Source organism: Mastigoproctus giganteus, chromosome 5, assembly GCF_048544385.1.
Source record: "Mastigoproctus giganteus isolate SK-2022 chromosome 5, ASM4854438v1, whole genome shotgun sequence".
In the NCBI taxonomy this organism is placed as follows: domain Eukaryota; kingdom Metazoa; phylum Arthropoda; class Arachnida; order Uropygi; family Thelyphonidae; genus Mastigoproctus; species Mastigoproctus giganteus.
This window is the reverse complement of record NC_143579.1, coordinates 197720430-197739316: the sequence shown is the minus strand read 5'-3', so window position 1 is coordinate 197739316 and position 18887 is coordinate 197720430. Positions and strand designations below refer to the sequence as shown.

Here is an 18887-nt window from a genome sequence, read left to right as displayed (position 1 = left end):
TAGACCTGTTAGTTTAATTTCTGTTCCAGGGAAAATAATGGAGTCACTGGTTAAAGAGGTGATACAGGATTGCCTAGACAAAACTAGAGTAATAGTTCAGACATAGCATGGGTTTGTTAAGAGGATGTCTTGTCTGATCTATTTTATTGGATACTACAATGGTCACAAAGGAACTGGATACAAAAAATAATTTTGATATCATATACTTGGATTTCAGGAAAGCTTTTGAAAAGACTGCTGTACAGATTGGAGCAGTATGGCATTAAGGGCAAGTTGCCGCAGTGGATAAAGGGGATAGTTGAGTGGGAGGCTGCAGAGAGTGGTAATAAATGAACACTGCTTTAAGCGGACTAATGTTACTAGTGGATTCCCCTGGGGTTCGGTGCTGGGCTCATTGTTTTGTATATTTATCAATGAAGGTGTATCAGGCTTAACGTCCAAGTTTGCAGATGATACAAAGGTTGGCATTGTTGTTAATGACAGTAGGCAGATGGTCTGAGAAGTGGCAACTGTATTTTAACATTGACAAATGCAAATTACTGCATATGGATATGCAAGAGAAACATACCAACTGTGTGGTACTGCACTCGAGGAGGTATAGAATGAAAAAGACCTGAGGGTAATTATGCATCAGATATGAAGTTTTCTGAGCAGCGCAGACCGGCTGCCAGAGCATGTCATGGAGTTTTGTCAGTGATATATCGGAATTTTGCTAGCAGAGACAAGGTGATTATCACTTTGTATAAGTCCATGGTCAGGCCACCCCTTGAGTACTGCATACAGGTCTGGAGGCCTCACTCTGGAGCTCTTGCTGGAACGAGTACAGAGAAGGGCAATAAGATTGGTGAGAGGAACAAAGGGGTGTGCTTACGAAGAAAGGCTTAAGTTCTGCAAGTAGCAGCATTTGAAGACTTAGGCACCTTCGAGGTGATCTGGTTGAAGTGTATAAGGCTTTGAATGGTTTGATTAGGCTCAATGCTGACGGGATACTTCTGCCTGCTCAGATTAAAAACCTGAGGGGATATAGATTCAAATTGAGGAAAGACAGTTGTAGAATAGATGTGCGGAAGTTTGCCTTTAGCCAGCAGGTAGTTGATTACTGGAACAGACTTCCATCTGCTGTTGTGGAAGTTGATAGCGTAAATAAATTTAAGGCAGAACTAGACAAACATTTGGAGTGACCGGATGGGTGAAATGAGAAGTGTCTTTTTTTTTTCTTTTTTTTTCCACTGATGCTGTATATGCTTGCTTTCTTGCATCATATGCTCAACTAATGCTAATATTTTTAAGAATTGTGTAATTATGTCAGACCAACAAATGTTAAATCTTCCACTTCCATTTTGGAAGTTGATTACTAAGCAGAATAAATCAGGATGATTCTGGCATTCATAAGAAACTCCACTGTGATGATGGCTTTGGAAAGTCTGAAACAAGAAGAGAAAATTCTTTTCTTGTGTTCAGCATAAATATATTGTGCAAAAAGGATAGGTGGAATAGGACCAGGTTATGTCTGCCAGGGGCAAAAGTTGATGACGTTGTAGAGCAGATATCATCTTTTAAGGGTACAAAGGGTAATGTTGTTGTACACGTTGGAACTAATAACATTAAGAGTAGGAGATCTACAGACTTACTTAACAAGTACAAGTAAATGTTGAAAAAAAGTTGCAAGTTAGGGTTAAATTTGCAAGTCTGCAATTCTGCCCAGACACGATAGGAGGGAGTAGATGATGAGAGTCGTGTCAATCAGTTCAGCCCTGGAAAGGTTGTGCAAGGCTAATGGGGTAGAATTTTTCTCAGTGTAGTCTGTGCTTGTTAACTGGAGAAATTGTTTCTACACTGATGGATATAATACAAAGGGTGCAAGAATATTTGCTGATGCTGTCGAAGCAGTATTAGATGGGTCGGAAAACTGATAGCTGGGGGAATTCACAGACTAATAGATTAACAGTTGCCACAGGCAGAGGTGAGGATGCCTCCGTAGCCAGGTGGGAAACAGCAGCAGTGCGTAGCACATCGCTTCTTGATTAGACCGGGGTTCGAGCCCGTCACCACCAAATACAGAGGATGCGGAAAGGTCAGGGAATGACCAGCATATTCCCGGAGCAATATGGCCTTTGTTGCTAATGCTCCTAAAAACCAAATAACAAACAAACAGGCAGAGGTGAAAGTGATTCTTGCACTGCTTCTATTGGAATAAGCAGCAGCCTGGAAAGTGAGGTGCTGGGGATTTCGTGGACTGCTGGGAGTCATCATGAAAAAAGTAAATACATGGGTTGTGTTAGGGTAACTAAGAGTAAGAACAGGTGCATGTATACTTGCATGTACACCAATTTTAGGAGTATAGTTGATGAATTTGAGGTGCTGGTGAAGAAATCAAAGGCTGATATTGTTGGGATATCAGAGACGTGGTGCCACACAGAGATAAGGAATGCAGAATTTAAATTTGGGGAGAAAGGGTAGACAGGATAAAGGGGAGGGGGGATGCTGTTAATTAAGAAACATATAAAATCTAAGAAAGTGCATTCAGTTGACATGGGTGGACAGTGCAGTGTTGAGTCAGTTTCGTGTGACATAAGCACTGAGAAAGCAAAGTTGAGAGTAGGAGTGTATTATAGGCCCAATGACTCTCATGAGTACAAGGGGCAGGAGCAGCAGTGCATAGCACACGCTTCTTGATTAGACCGGGGTTCGGGCCCATGATCAACAAATACGGAGGATGTGGAAAGGTCATAGAAGGACCACCGCATATCCCGGAGCAATATGGCTTTAGTTGCTAATGCTCCTAAAAATAAAAAACCAAATAACAAAAATAACATGAGTACAACAGACAACTGTACATAGAAGTATAGTAGGCCAGTAAATCAGAGTCTTATAATGGGGGATTTTAATATCCCAGATATAGACTGTAATTTGTGGGTTGGTCATTCACACACTAGCGAGACTTTTGTGGATTTATTTGATGATTATTTTCTATAGGAGCGTGTTCGAGAATCCACCAGGAGTAATACTCTTGATCTGATTATCGACAGTGATTATTCATGCATTAAGAATCTGCAGATAAAGGAACCACTAAGTGGCAGTCATCACAGTGTGCTGAAGTGGGATTTACTCAAAGAGGTAACTATCATCAGGGGTAAAGGGAAGGGTTTTTGCTCTCATAAAGGCGACTACGATGGTCTGAGACAGTATTTAAATTCTATACAGTGGGACCAACTGATGATGTTACCAACAGCAAATTCAAAATGGGAAGCATTCAAAGAACTTATCTTGGAAGCTACTAGGCTTTACATATCAACTAAGAGACTTTGTTTAAGGTTTAGGCCTAAATGGATGTCAGATGAACTAATGAGACTTGTGGCTGAGAAGAAAAATGCATGAGATGTATATAAATTATCAGGAGACACAGATGCCTATGGCAGATATCAGACAGTCTGTAATGAAGTCACAAAGGATGTTAGGCAAGCAAAGGTAGATTACGATAAATCTTTGGCAAAGGATGCAATGAAAACAGTAAAGATTTCTTTACTTATATAAGCTCTAGAATGGTGATGTTCAAATTGGGTTCCACGAGAATTTTTTTCTGAAGTTTCGAAATAATTATAATTTTAGTTTCTTTTATAATTATATTATTAAAAAATCAAAAAATAGTAAGGGCTTAATTTTTCAGTACTCACCTTGATCAATCTGCGATTGTTATGGTTTGAATGGCAAGAGGTGACTAGCTTTAAGGTGATTGGTTCTTAAACAAAATGTTCTTAAACAAATGACAAATGTAAAGTACTACACATGGGAAACAGCAACCCCAGAGCAACGTATCAACTCTGTGGTACTACACTGACAGTGGTAGAGAATGAAAGGGACTTGGGGGTGGTTGTGCAGGCAGATATGAAGTTCTCTGAGCAGTGCAGACGGGCTGCAAGAGTAGCTCATGGAGTATTGTCAATGATATACAGGAATTTTTCCAGCAGGGATAAGGAGGTGATTATTCCATTGTATAAGGCAATGGTCAGGCCACACCTAGAGTACTGTATTCTGGTCTGGAGGCCTCATTTCAAGAAGGATGTAGAGCTGCTGGAACGAGTACAGAGAAGGGCAACAAGATTAGTGAATGGAACAAAGGGGTGCTCTTACGAAGAAAGGCTTAAGTTTTGCAAATTACAGTGTCTGGAGACTAGGCACCAGCGAGGTGATCTGATAGAGGTGTATAAAGCCTTGAATGGTTTAAGCATGCTCAATGCTGATGGGATTCTTCCTCTAGCTCAGAAAAATCACCTGAGAGGGCATAAATTCAAATTGAGGAAAGACAGATGTAGGATAGACGTGCGGAATTTGCCTTTAGCCAGCGGGTGGTTGGTTGGTGGAACAGACTTCCATCCCTTGTGGTGGAGGTTGATAGCCTAAATAAGTTTAAGGCTCAGCTGGACAGGTATTTTGAACGAACAGAGGGGTGAAGTGGAAGTGGGTTTTTTTTTTTTTTTTTTTTTGGCTGATGCTGCATAAGCTTGCTTTCTTGCATCAAATGCCTCTACTAATGCTAAATGCTAATGCTAAATTCATTATAATTACTATTGTAAATAATAATTATAATGGAAACGGAATTAGAATATGTGCAAGGAAGTAGAAGTGCACTAACTCCGTCCTTGGTTGTCTTTAAATTGGGATTCTAAATAGTGGATAAGCCAATAGTCGTAACGAAGGATTTTCGTTAAAAAACGTCTTCAGTTGGCAAGTTAAGTGAAAAGGGAACGCGTTACTGTATTTAAGAAGAATTTTGTAATCCCGTGATGCACTTTGTTACTTTCGGGAATCTCAGATTGGTGAGATTCCAAACCGAAGAAAGATTGAAGGGGAGTTTCGCATATATAATATTTAGATTGGAGTGGTGACGAAACCATTCTATAACAAGGGCTTCGAATTGTAAAATTTTGTAACTGTTTTTTAATTTTAATATGGTAATAGCTGAATCAACTAAGGAAGTATGGTTGTTGGAGTGGGCATATAAAGTAAGTTCAGTGCTGGATTGTCCAGTTCTGAAGCTATTGTAGTGATAGTATGCTCTGGTATTGGATGATTGGGTTCAACCGAATTTGGTTGTGGTACTAACAAATTCGATTCATCGCAAATGTGGTACTTTTGCAATGGAAATGGTAGTTCAAAGGCATTGGCATAAAAATTAGACGGTGCAGATTAGGTGTATTTTATGCGTTAAGGAAATCTAATAATTGGACACTTACAAGTTACAGTATGTCTTAAAGTACTGTTTAATTGGACTAAATTCAAAAAATAGCAAGGGCTTAATTTTTCAGTACTCACCTTGATCGAACTGCAATTGTTATGGTTTGAATGGCAAGAGGTGACTAGCTTTAAGGTGATTGGTTCTTAAATTAAGACATACTATAACTTCTGAGTGTCCAATTATTAGATTTCCTTAAAGCATAAAATACACCTAATCTGCACCGTCTATCTAATTTTTATCCCAATGCTTTTGAACTTGCCAGATAGTAAGATATGATTTTCAAAAATACTTATCAAGCATTTCATTAACAAATTACATATCACCTTTCTACAGAAATGCCTAGATCACAATGTGATTCCGAAATTCGCCCGTATATTTCCAAATAAAATCTACAAAAAATACACACGCATCGCGCGTCAAACTTCCATCGCCATCATATGAGATGAACTACAGAAAAGATTTAATAAGAAATATCAGCTCCAACACCAGATACATTATTTAAAATTTAAACTTAAGAGAAACATGCAATCTAATGCCTGGATCGAATTCACAAACCTCAAGAGTATACGTATTAATGCAGCCCTTAAAGAGGTTGAACTAAGACATTCTAAAAAATGGATCACACTTACCCAGGAAACAAAAATAACGGCTTCACAAATTTCCACAGTTAACATTTCTTCTAAAACTTTCACTCCTACTGAACTCGCAAGTTTAGAACATGGATTCAACTTTGCGATAAAAGGCCATCAATATCCCATAAAAGAAAGTATTATTGAACTTCAAACAAAACTCAAACATCACCCTGACAAATGGCACATTTTACATCAGACTAACACTATTATTAACTCAAAACTTCCCTCCCAATCTAATATATCCAAACAACGACTCAATGATATTCATAAACTAAATAAAATCCCCGACATTATTATCCAAAAAGCAGACAAAGGAGATACCATAGTAATTTTAGATAAAGCCACTTATATAGAAAAAATGGAACAAATTCTAGCAGACCAAGACACTTTATAATTAATAATTTCTATAATATATCCAAATTAAAAAACAAGCTTGACATTATCCTTAGAAAATTCCGGTCTAATAAAGAAATCACCCTACATACTACAGCAGATTGGCATACGAAGCAATGTTTGGAATGTTTGGAATTACCAAACTACATAAACCATCTCATTAAGTCTCATTAAGACCATCGGGCCATCAATTAAGACCAATTATTTCTTTTAGTAAATCCGCCTTCGCAAACCTATCCTCATTTCTAGTAAAAATCATATCTCCACTCACCAGGTTTTCCAAATTTAAAATCAGTAATACCAACCAAGCCTTTGAGAAAATTAAAACAACCATAATTGCTGACGATAATATTCTAGCATCGTTTGATGTCGTATCACTATACACCAATGTACATATACCTTTCACCTTACAAGCCCTTCGTGGATATTTAACTTCCGACAATAGTCTCATTAATCGCACCTCCCTTTCTATAAACAATATTTTAGAACTCGCCTCTCTACTATTAAATGCCAGGCATTTCAGATTTCACAATCAGATCTTCCAACAAATATTCGGGTTACCCATGGGCTTGGGCATCTCTGCTCCCCTTTCCGAAATTTACTTAGCCAGAGTTGAAAATAAAATCCTACAACCTTACCCTTCCGAGATAAAGTAATTGATAACCTTTTTACAAAATTCAATTCAATTCACAACAGACTTAAATACACACTCGAAATAAACCAATAAACAAATTAATTTTCTCAATCTCACCATATATAAAACAGGTACTAAACTAGGAACTAAGATCTATAGAAAACATACACACACAGGGAAATTCCTACATTTTACATCGCACCACCCTTTCAACATAAAAAAATCTGTTCTCTATAACGAAATCTACAATGCCATTAAATTCAGCACCTCACAAGACGACCTATCCAGTGAGTTACAATATCTCACAAAAAAATTTATAGCCAGAAATTACCCTCCAAAATTAATCCAACATACCATTTCCATCGCAAAAAATAATATCAATAACCCCATAAAACACATCATAAATAGTAAAACACGTCTTATCCTTCCTTATCATAGTAATCTTGCAGGACAATTTCGGCGAATATTCGCAGGCACAGACATCACTCTTGTTTTTTCCATGTATAACAAACTCGGATCACTTTTCAATAAATATAAAGAAACACGTAAATATCCAACAAGCGAAATGAATAATATTATTTATTTAATAAAATGTCAACACAATTGTAACGCTTGTTACATTGGTAGTACCATAACCAAATTCGGTTCAACCCAATCATCTAATACCAGAGCATATTATCACTACAATAGCTTCAGAACTGGACAATCTAGCACTTACTTTACATGCCCACTCCAACAACCATACTCCCTTAGTTGATTCAGCTATTACTATATTAAAACTAAAAAACAGTTACAAAATTTTACAATTCAAAGCCCTTATTATAGAATGGTTTCGTCGCCACTCCGATCTAAATATTATATATGCGAAACTCCCCCTTCAATCTTTCTCCGGTTTGGAATCTCACCAATCTGATATTCCCGCAAGTAACAAAATATGCGTTCCCCTTTCACTTAACTTGCCAACTGAAGACGTTTTTTAACGAAAGTCCTTCGTTACGACTATTGGCTTATCCACTATTTAGAATCCCAATTTAATGACAACCAAGGACGGAGTTAGTGCACTTCTACTTCCTTGCGCATATTTTAATCCCGTTTCCATTATAATTATTATTTTCCCACCCCTTAATTTAAGAACCAACCACCTTGCAGATCGATCAAGGTGAGTACTGAAAAATTAAGCTTTTGTTATTTTTTGAATTTAGTCCAATTATTAAAAAATTTATTGAAATAGCACTTGCACTTGAGAAAAAAAATTTAACATATCATAACAACAAAAATTTTAGCAACATAATTTTAAAGAGCTAATTTTTTTTTTCCTATATAAATGATGAAGGACCCTTAATCAGAAGTACTCTGCTACTGCTTACTTGAGACTTTGGTTGTACTGTAGAAATATTGTGCATTGCTTGATTTGAGTTGAATATTATTGGTTTTCTGATTCATATAAACAATTTTGTGCTGCTTATTGTGAAAAAAGTGTATTTATATACAAATTGGTCTGAATTTTGCAAATGGTAGGTATATATACGTCATTTTCTTATTTATACATAATATGTATATTTGTACACAGAAATAAAATTAAACAACAAATATATACTGTAGTTTTCAAGTTAATGCCATGCATTCAGTCAAGCACTCGGTATATATAATTAATATTTCATAATAAATTTATTAATCGGTTAATCTTTAAATTAGCATTTCTAGTTATTTATTCATTAGGCTCGGATGGTTTCACCACACGCATTTTTAATTAATGCTTTATTAGTTTATTTGCATTTACGAATATTACAATTTATTTTTCATTTTGTTTGTAGGTATTTCTGCTTCACATGTGAAGCCACAATAATGGAGAATTGGTTAAAAACAAGAAAATTAAATCTGTTAAGGTTGAAGAAGGTAATAATAGTTCGGCAACAGTGCAGTCGATGTTTCTTTCTACTTATGTGTCACTTGATTCAAATACAAAGCGAGTGCACAGTGCAGGAAGACAATTTCTACGAATGAAATGCTTGTCGAAAATATGACGACAGTTATTTAAGTTTTAGATTTATGTGGACTGGAAATGAAGATGAGCCAAATGGATTTTGTGTCGAACACAAAAAAGTTGTGAAGAACAGCAATTTGAATCCTGCAAAATTGCAAAGACATCTGGAAAGTAACCGCCCATATTTAAAGGATAAAAATATTGAATATTTTCAATGCAAATGTGAGGAGCTGAAAAGTAAAACGAAAATGTTTTCTAAGTATATTCTGAAAATAAAGCATCACTGGAAGCATCTTATCGCATTAGCTATCGAATCGCCAAAGTAGGTGAGGTTTACACAATTGGGGAAAAATTAATTAAGCCTTGTGCAAAAGATTTAATTATTTGTAAGATTGGTGAAAAATATTCTAAAGAAATTGACACCGTTCGCTGTGGCTAGGTGTGCTAAAGATATGTCAAATTTTTGTGTAGAAGAATTAAGACATTTAAAAAATTCATTACATGGCTTACGTTACAATTAGATGAATCCACTGATGTTGCTAGCTTAGCAATATTACTTGTACGTGTACTTTATATTTTTGATTCAGCTGTTCAAGAGGATATTCTCATTTGTAAACCTCTTCCAGACAGGACCGCAAGGGAAAATATTTTTGAAATTATCGACCCATACTGGAAAAAAAATGAATTATCTTGGAATTCGTGTTTGCACTTTTGTACTGATGGAGCAAAGTACCTGCTCGGAACAAATAAAGGTGCTACATCACGAATAAAAGTCAAAGCTCCTCATATTCAGCATTCACATTGCTGGCTTCATCACCGTGCTTTAACTGCGAAATGAATGCCAGATCAGTTAAAAGAAGTACTCAACAATGTAGTTAAAATTGTTAATTTTATTAAATCAAGAGAATTTAATTTGCGATTATTTACATTAGTTTTCAAGGAATTATCTGGTGTTCATAAAACATTACTCTTGCATACCGAGGTCTGATGGTTATCATGTGGAAAAGTTTTAAGTCGATTTTATGAATTGAGGGACGAGGTTAAGAATTTTTTCGTCTCAACAAAATCATAACTTTGCATCCAAGTTAAAGGATGAAAATTGTGGCATATCTTGCTGATATATTTTTTTCATTTGAATGAATTGAATATTTCCTTGCAAGGAACAAAAATACATATCTTTAAAGTTAACAACAAAATCAAAGCAATGTTTTTGAAGCTGGATCTTTGGTAACCCTCGTATAACATTGTAGTTAGGTTCCTATAAAATCTTGTGTAGTGCAAAACTATTATACGGAACTAAGAACCAATATGAAAAGTGGGGGGGGGGGGTTATTTTCCAAGAACTGACAACACCATTCTAGATTTTGTGTATCTTCTGCTCTCTTTAAAAAATCATTAATCTGGGTTTGTTTGCTTTTGCTTGATAAATATTTGTAATTTCGTCGTATGGAACTAATCGTTTTTGAAGCAGCTTTCTTTTGAACTTTGGACTCCTTTCAGTCAAAGAATCTAAATTCAAAAAATAAGATAATAAAATTTATGCCTTTCTGTATACTTTTTAGTATAAAATTTGGAAGTTGAGATTTTTCATCTGTACTATCATCCTCTGAATTGATTTGATTTTCATTTCCACCAAATCTGCTTAGCCAGCCTCTTTTTCTATTTTCTACCAGTAATTCTTGAATGTCTTCAGTAATCATTTTTTTTTTTTTTTTTAAAGGAACATCGGCAACTGAGGCTGTGTTGCTCTGTGTTCAAATTGCGTGTGTTCTGAGATCAGTTTTCTATTTTTCTGGACGAAAAACCTGAGTTTCCGGGAGAAAAACCATGCTACCATCACCTGAGACCAAATAACTCTGCCACGTTGTGATAAAGGCCCATAAAAATTCCTCCAGTCATCGATGGAATTCGAACTTGGGTCTTTTCCACCCAGTGTGGGTATAACAGCGATTCTAACAACTGTGCTACCCACAAGGGCTTCAGTAATCATATCATCAAAACCTTCCCGACTTAGCAAGTTCTACTATAGCACCGATTCCGTTTTCAGCCGGTTCGATCATATTTCCTGAATGAACTGACTCTGGCCATACGTTTTTCCAACACACATTTAATGTTGATGGTTTTATTTCTTTGAGCGATAAAGCTATGATTCTGATTCAGTCCACAATTGAAAAATGTTTCCATGCCTCCATCACTTCAATTTTCCATGAATTCAATTCGGAATCAATTTTTTTCCAAAGTACATTGTAATGATTTTCTGACGTAATGAGTTTCAAAAGTAGATATATAGCTGATGCTATATAAGTTTGCATTCTTGCATCATAGCCTCTACTAATGCTAAATGTGAAAGTAGTACAAATTTGAAACTTTTTGTGGACAAGTTTCCAATACTTTTTAGTATCATCGAACGTAAAGAAACAGATGAAGCAGTCTCTTTCACACAAACAAACAGGTATTCGAACCTATAGTACCATGCATGGGTTGGAAGTTGAGAAGACGAAAGAAGATATTTGTTGACATTAGATTTAAACTTCTGTACAGTACACTGTAATTTTCATGAAATACGTATGAAGGAAGATGAAAAGTTGGTTCTGTGAATTTGAAGTCGGACAGTAAACGGATTTTGGTTGGTGGTGGCATGTGTTTGGGCTGTTTTGAAAGAGAGAGTGGGAATTATAGAAGCAAATTCAGAACAGTGCCCATGGAAGTATCTGTAGAAAAGGCATTCAGCAGAAACAGTATGACTATGAGACAGAGAGTGGAGAGACTCTGTTAGAGATGAATCATTAATTAACCTAACTGCCCTCTTCTGAATCTAGAAGCCTGAGAGAGGTTTTGGGGGCACCGTTCCAGATGTGAGAACAATATTGCTGAGAACAATATTCCATGGTAGGGTGGATTTGCGATTTGTACAGAGTGAACAGAGCAAAAGAGAAAACCAAGTTTTTTAGATGCAGAGAAATCAATATTTGTAATGTTCTTGTGCCAAGAGGGATTAGAAGTCAGAGTAATCGCCAAAAGAGATGTATCATCTTGACTAGAAATCAGTGTCACCAAAGATAAGCATAGGAGCAGAAAAATCCTTTTTGTGACAGGACTGAGTTTTAGGATTGAAATCAGCTAAGTTGTCTTTGTCCCACTGGAGATCTGCATTTAAGGAATTGATTGCAGATATTCGAGAAGTTGAAGCTGATTGAGCAGGGCAAGGTTTCTCAAACTGGAAAGTGGAATGCAATGTGCTATCATCAGCAAAACTATGGATAGGATTTCCGATCAATGAAAGAAGGTCATTAATTAGCATTAGCAATGGCACATGATGCAAGAAAACAAGCTTGTATAGCATCAGCCAAAAAAACACACACACCCTTCTCATTTCACCCATCCGCTCGCTCCAAACGTTTGTCTATTTCTGCCTTGAATCTGTTTAAGCTATCAACTTCTACGACAGATGAAAATTTGTTCCAACAATCAACCACCCTCTGCCTAAAGGCAAACTTCCACACATCTGTCCTACAACTGTCTTTCCTCAATTTGAATTTATGCCCTTTCAGGCAATTATTCTGAGCAAGAGGAAGAATCTCATCAGCATTGAGCATGCTTAAACCATTCAAGGCTTTATGCACCTCAATCAGATCACCTTGCAGGTGCCTAGTCTCCAGACACTGTAATTTGCAAAACTTAAGCCTTTCTTCGTAATAGCAACCCTTTGTTCCGTTCACTAATCTTGTTGCTCTTCTCTGTACTCGTTCCAACGGCTCTACATCCTTCTTAAAATGAGGCCTCAAGACCTGTGTACAGTACTCAAGGTGTGGCCTGACCATTGCCTTATACAAGGGGATAATCACCTCCTTATCGCTGCTAGAAAAATTGCTGTATATCATTGACAAGACACAATGAGCTACTCTTGCAGATCGTCTGCACTGCTCAGAAAAATTCATATCTGCCTGCACAATTTCCCCCAGTTCCTTTTCACTCTCTACCGCTGTCGGTGTAGTACCACACAGTTGATACACAAGAGGAAAAGAATGGAGGGAAAGAACTGAACCTTGGGGGATACCAGCTTTACAACAGTGAAGTTAGAAGACAGAGAGCCATTACCATCACCCTCAGTGAGTGATCAGAGAGAAAACTGGATAACCAATTACAAAGAACAGTTGGCAAACAATATGATGGAAGCTTGTTTAGAAGCCTTTGAGATGTCAAGAGAAACTGCTTGTGTTTCACTGAACTTTTCCGTTGAATTTGGCCATAAATTTGTAACATAGGCCAGAATATCACTGTGGATCGACACTGACGGAATCCATACTGTCGATCATTGATCACACGGAAGGTTTCTAGATAGTTTAAGGGTTGACGGTTAAGTGATTTCTCCATTGCGTTAGAAAGAGTAGAAGTAATTGGGTGGGAGGGATATGTCACCCTTTCTAGGAACTGCCTGGATGTGAGCAAATTTCCAATCAGAAGAGAAAACACCTTTGGAATAAGAAAGTGTATAAAGGTGGCATAGAACAGGAGTAAGTTCAGGTGCGCAGGTTTTGAGAACAAGTGGTGAAGTACCATCAGGACCTGGGGCTCCATCGAGAAATACCATCAGGACATAATCTTCATTATGTATTGAGACTGGCGTCACAAATTTGCAACTAAATTTTGAACAATTATTTAAAAATATCCTGCCTCAATCATCTCACTAAATGTTAAGTTTTGTCCACTAAATGTTATTGTGTATTGTACTTAATGAAAATTTCAAATATTTTAATTTTAGATTTATCATTATATTTATTTATTCACCTTAATATTGAAAAGCAGTGATCCTTTTTAGGTTGTAAATTTTCTAAAATGAGCATTTAAAAGCAAAAGTAAAGTTTTTTTTTTTTTAAACAAAAGTAAGTCATATTTTTATAATTTTAATAAAATCTAAAAAAATAAATCACTGACAGATTTGTTGCACATAAAAGTGTTGTGAATTTGCATTTTTTTCATATATAGCTTGAAAACAAAAAATGGTAACATGAAAATAGAAACTTCCTTTTACGAGTAACAAGATATGGAAAATGTGACAATTTTTTCTCGAACTCTGCGGCCCGCAAAACAAATCTAACTTTGAATACAGCCCCCCCCCCGTACTGGAAAAGGTTGGACACCACTGGTCTATAGTGTCTAACAGAAATTCACAGGCAGAAAAATCCTAGGTGAGCTGTGTGAAAGCATACTGAACCGTACTGGTGTATAATCCTTGACAATATCTTAACATAAATTGCACATTTGTCAGGAAGTTTAATTTTAAGTCTGAAATCTGGATTTAAAAAAAAAAAAAAAAAAAAAATATCTAGTTTTCAAAAATCAAGGGTTGGTAGCTGTGATGGTGAGAAGGTAAGAGTATGATGTTGTTTCACTTCCATTTTCATAATGGCACCATTTTATTTATTTATTATTATTATTATTATTTATGTTTTTTTTAGAATAAATTTTTAATGGACACTTCATTGTTGTTTTCATGAATGAACAGAAATATGCTAGAAAATGGTGCCATTTTCCAGCATATCTTTGTTCAGAGTTCAGAAAGGGAGTGGTGTTAAGATGATCTTTCAGCATGATGGGCTTCCTCTCCACCTCCACATTATTGGAAAACAATTCACTATTAATTATGTTTTCTTGTATATAGATTATATGTTTACATCAAAACATTTACATATTTTTGCATTAAGTTACTTTTTAACTAACCTGTATTTATAATCATATTTTGTGGTGCTTTAGACAATTCATTATTTAGCTGATGAAATAAATTAAGATATTAATTTATTTTTATTATTATTCTTTAGTCTGAACTTTTTCAAGATGATCTGTACCCTGACACTTTAGCAGATGTCCCAGCTATTCTAGCTGAGGAATGGATTGAAGGAAGGGATGCTGAACCCATTTTGGTGAGATTTATTTATATTAGACAAAAAAAGAAAATAATGATGAAGAGGCAGTAGCCAAAACAAAAGTTAACGAAATAAGAATTTTTTTTTTTTTTTTTTTTTGTAGTTATTTTATGCTCAGTGGACAATTTATTACATTCCCCCACTCCTATATGCAGACCACTGTTGCCTGTCAGTAGCTGTTCACAGTACTTTAGCAAAACTGGCCCAAATTTTGAACACAAAATGGTTTAAACAGCCCAGAATGTATATGGCTTGCATTATCATTGCAACGGTGGTCATAGGCTTATGTTCATATGACATTATCAAGCGCATATCAGGGATGGCATGTAGCTGAGAGACTGAGGACAGTATACAGTTTGTAGGCAGAAATAAGTAGCTTACTTGGTATTGTACATGCATAAAAATAGTCCATGGATGTCCAAATAATTCACTCTGTAAAGCTATGTTCAGTATAGATCAAAAAATCAAATGGTTCTTGAACATTAGTGATTAGAGTATTCCCTAGAAAACTTTCTGTAGATCCCCAATCTTAAATTATTTCTATGCTGTAAATTCTTTCACTTTCTAAATAAAATAAATTTTGGATCATTCACACATCTCCTGGAGAGACATCCATGCATCTTCTGATCACAGTTTGAGAAATGCTATTCTGTATTACAGTAGCAGAAGTTTCTGCAGTGAACCAGAGCCATTCAGTCTGCAGCTGTTCACACTACTTTTGAAAGTGTAAAATGAACTAAGAGCATGTATGGCCTACCAATTTTGAACACAAAATCGGAAGGCCATACATACTCTGGTAGTAGAAGCAGTCATGGCTAAGTAGAAGTGGCCATAGATAAGAAACTGAGAATATACTGTTCGTAATTTGTGGTCAGAAATAAGTAGTTGCTATCCAGAGCCTTGTCAGTGTTGTACATGCACAAACAGGCCTTGCATGTGCAAATACACCATTAAAGAATATATTTTCTGATAAGGTAAGATCTTACTTAATGAACTTTTTCTCCATGATTATGCCAATGACTTCAAAATATTGTTATCATGTGAGATCTTTCGAGAACTTCATTATTTTAAAAGTTGTACTATGTGATAACTGGAAATAAATTACGGTTTAATTTTCCTGGAAACACTTGGAAAATGTTTCCTGGAAAGGTAAACTGCAGCCATTATCAACCCACTGCAGAATGGAAGCCTCCTCAACAGTTCATGCTGAGGGAAATGGACCATAATCTGACACGCTAGTCCAGTGCAGGTTGGTAGATCGACCGTATTTAGCATTCAAGGGCTTGAACCCCATTCTAATCAAAGAGCGTGTGCTACTGCACTCCTGCTCCTTACCACTCGACTACAGAGGCCCTTAAATCTTAAAGAGTTATTAATGACTCTGGTGACACCATTAGCATTAGTAGAGGCATATGATGCAAGAAAGCAAGCTTATTCAGCATCAGCCAAAAAAAAAACACAACCACTACTCCCATTTCACCCCTCCGTTCGTTCGAAATACCTGTCCAGCTGAGTCTTAAATTTGTTTAGGCTATCAACTTCAACAACAAGTGATGGAAGTCTATTCCACAAACCAACTGCCCGCTGGCTAAAGGCAAATTTCCGCACATCTGTCCGACATCCATCCTTCCTCAATTTGAATTTATGCTCTCTCGGGTGATTATTCTGAACAAGAGAAAAAATCCCATCGGCATTGAGCATGCTCAAGCCATTCAAAGCCTTATACACCTCTATCAGATCACCTCGCCGATGCCTAGTCTCCAGACTCTGTAATTTGCAAAACTTAAGCCTTTCTTCGTAAGAGCAACCCTTTGTTCCATTCACTAATCTTGTTGCCCTTCTCTGTACTCGTTCCAGCAGCTCTTGTCACTGTGTGACAGATTGCAACACAGCATGACAACATTATGACCATTTAGTTTACGTTATAATATAAATATAAAAACCCTACTGTCTTAGATTCTACATGTGAAATGAATGATTGGTGTCTATGATGGGCAATCAACTTGAAGTCAATTGTTACCTTATGTTTTTATATAAATATTTCTTCTCTGATAACTGAAATGTCACATCAGTGTGTTAATAAACACAGTAGTTTCTGATGTGCATGTGGTAAATATTTTACTGATTAGCAAAATTTCTTCTATAATCAGAGATAAAGATAATCCTTGCACAGTGCAAGATTTGTGTGTGTGATGATGTGTGTCTAACCTTGCAAAAGAGATCAAGCTCATATACTTACATTTCAGTAAATACTTTGATATTGTACTGCATGTACAATTATTGTTTAAATTGGAGTGATGTGGCATTAGAGGCAAGTTACTATTTTGGATAAAAGAATGATTAAGTGGTAGGAAGTAAAAGGGTAGTTAGAAATTGGTCACTATTCTTCATGGACTAATGTGATGAGTGGTTTTCCACAGTGGTCAGTGTTGGACTCCTTTACTGTTTTTAATATTAATGATAATGATGTAAATATTTCAAGTTTGCTGGTGATACAGAGGTGGACACAGTGGTTAACGACAGTAATCACAGTGTGCTACTTCAAGAAGATCTAAACAAACTAAGCAGATGGATTGAAAAGTGATAACTGGCGTTTAACATTAATAAATGTAAGGTATTGTATTTGGGTAGCAGTAATACCAGAATAACTTTACCATTTGGATAGCACCAAACTAAAGATAATTAGTAAGAAAAAAAGTGGTTATGGAGATAAGAGAAATTCTTATCTCTGCAAACAGGCTGCTAAAATAGCCCCATGGGCTATTTATGCCACGTTTTATTGCATACAGGTTTGGAAACCTCGTTTTAGAGGAAGGCCAAATCTGTTGAAAAGGATGCAAGGAAGAGTAACAATATTTACTTGAGGATAGAAAAATATATATATTATTACCAAGAAAGAATGGAGTTCTGTAAATTGTAATCTCTAGAAACTAGGCATTTGCATGTTTACCTGATTGAAATGTATAAGGCTTTGAAAGGATTAAGTAAACTAAATGCGAATGACATGCTTACTCTTTCTCAAACGACACACACACACATTTAAATTGAAGAAGGATGGTTGTAGAAAACAAATGTACAGAAATTTGCATTCTGCCAAAGAAATTATATTCTGCATCCAGTTCCTTTGTAACTACCTCAGAGTAGCTAATTAAATTAGTCAGACAACATTTCCCCTTAGCAAATCCATGTTATGATTACCATATAGCTCAGTTCCTGTCAAGATGTTCCCTCATTCAGTGCCATACCTAGACTTCTCTCGGCCCTGGGTGAAATATTCATCTGGGGGGGGCCTCATCGCAAAAATTAAATGTGCAATTCACAGTCCGTAGCACAAGCTTCTTGATTAGACCAGGGTTCGAGCCTGTCACCACTAATTACGGAGAATGCGGAAAGGTCAGCAAATGACTACCGCATATCCCCGGAGCAATATGGCCTTAGTTGCTAATGCTCCTAAAAAAAAAAAAAAAAAAAAAAACCAATCACAAAATTCATAAAAAAAAGAAACACCCAAAGATAATTCAAATCATAATTATTTATTTAAACTTTAATGACTAATACATTATTTATATAAACTTAAAAGATTTCACATGATTACCTTACAATAGCATTTCCCAAACTGGGGTCCATAGTCCAGTTCCAGGGGGTCCACGAAACATTCAGAAGGTATCAAGTAATATGTGTTTATTTTCTTAAAAAATATGCTGATGGAATCACAACGAACTTCGTCATAGAACATTACGGAGGATGTGGAAAGGTCAGCAAATGTCAGGAGAGGGCGCTGACTCTCTTTAGAAAATACAGCTGCGAGTTACAGGCTCCGAAAAAAACGATAAGTGTTTGCTTTTTATTTACATAATTGTTATTTTATATTGTACTTAATACGTAGTCTTATAGTTTTAATTACGCTGGTTATTTTTATTTTAATTTATATAAACAGTTTTTGTAGATATATGTAATACTTTATAAAACCGTTATTTTGTTCGAATATTGCAGGCATTGTTTTTGTATATAGTGATAGGGAATTCAAATTTTTAATTGAGATAGCTAGGTAGCTCTAACGTATAATTATAGAAACAGTAATATG

General features: G+C 36.0%; 1 protein-coding gene across 1 annotated transcript in view; it reads left to right on the top strand.

Annotated features, from left to right (window-relative positions):
• LOC150085985 (coronin-1C-like) overlaps positions 1-18887 on the top strand; it is a 239686-nt gene that overhangs the window by 191172 nt on the left and 29627 nt on the right. Inside the window, exon 9 of the mRNA XM_090374319.1 lies at positions 14699-14800. Coding sequence (XP_090230445.1) covers positions 14699-14800 — 102 coding nt within the window. The remainder of the gene's footprint in view (positions 1-14698; positions 14801-18887) is intronic.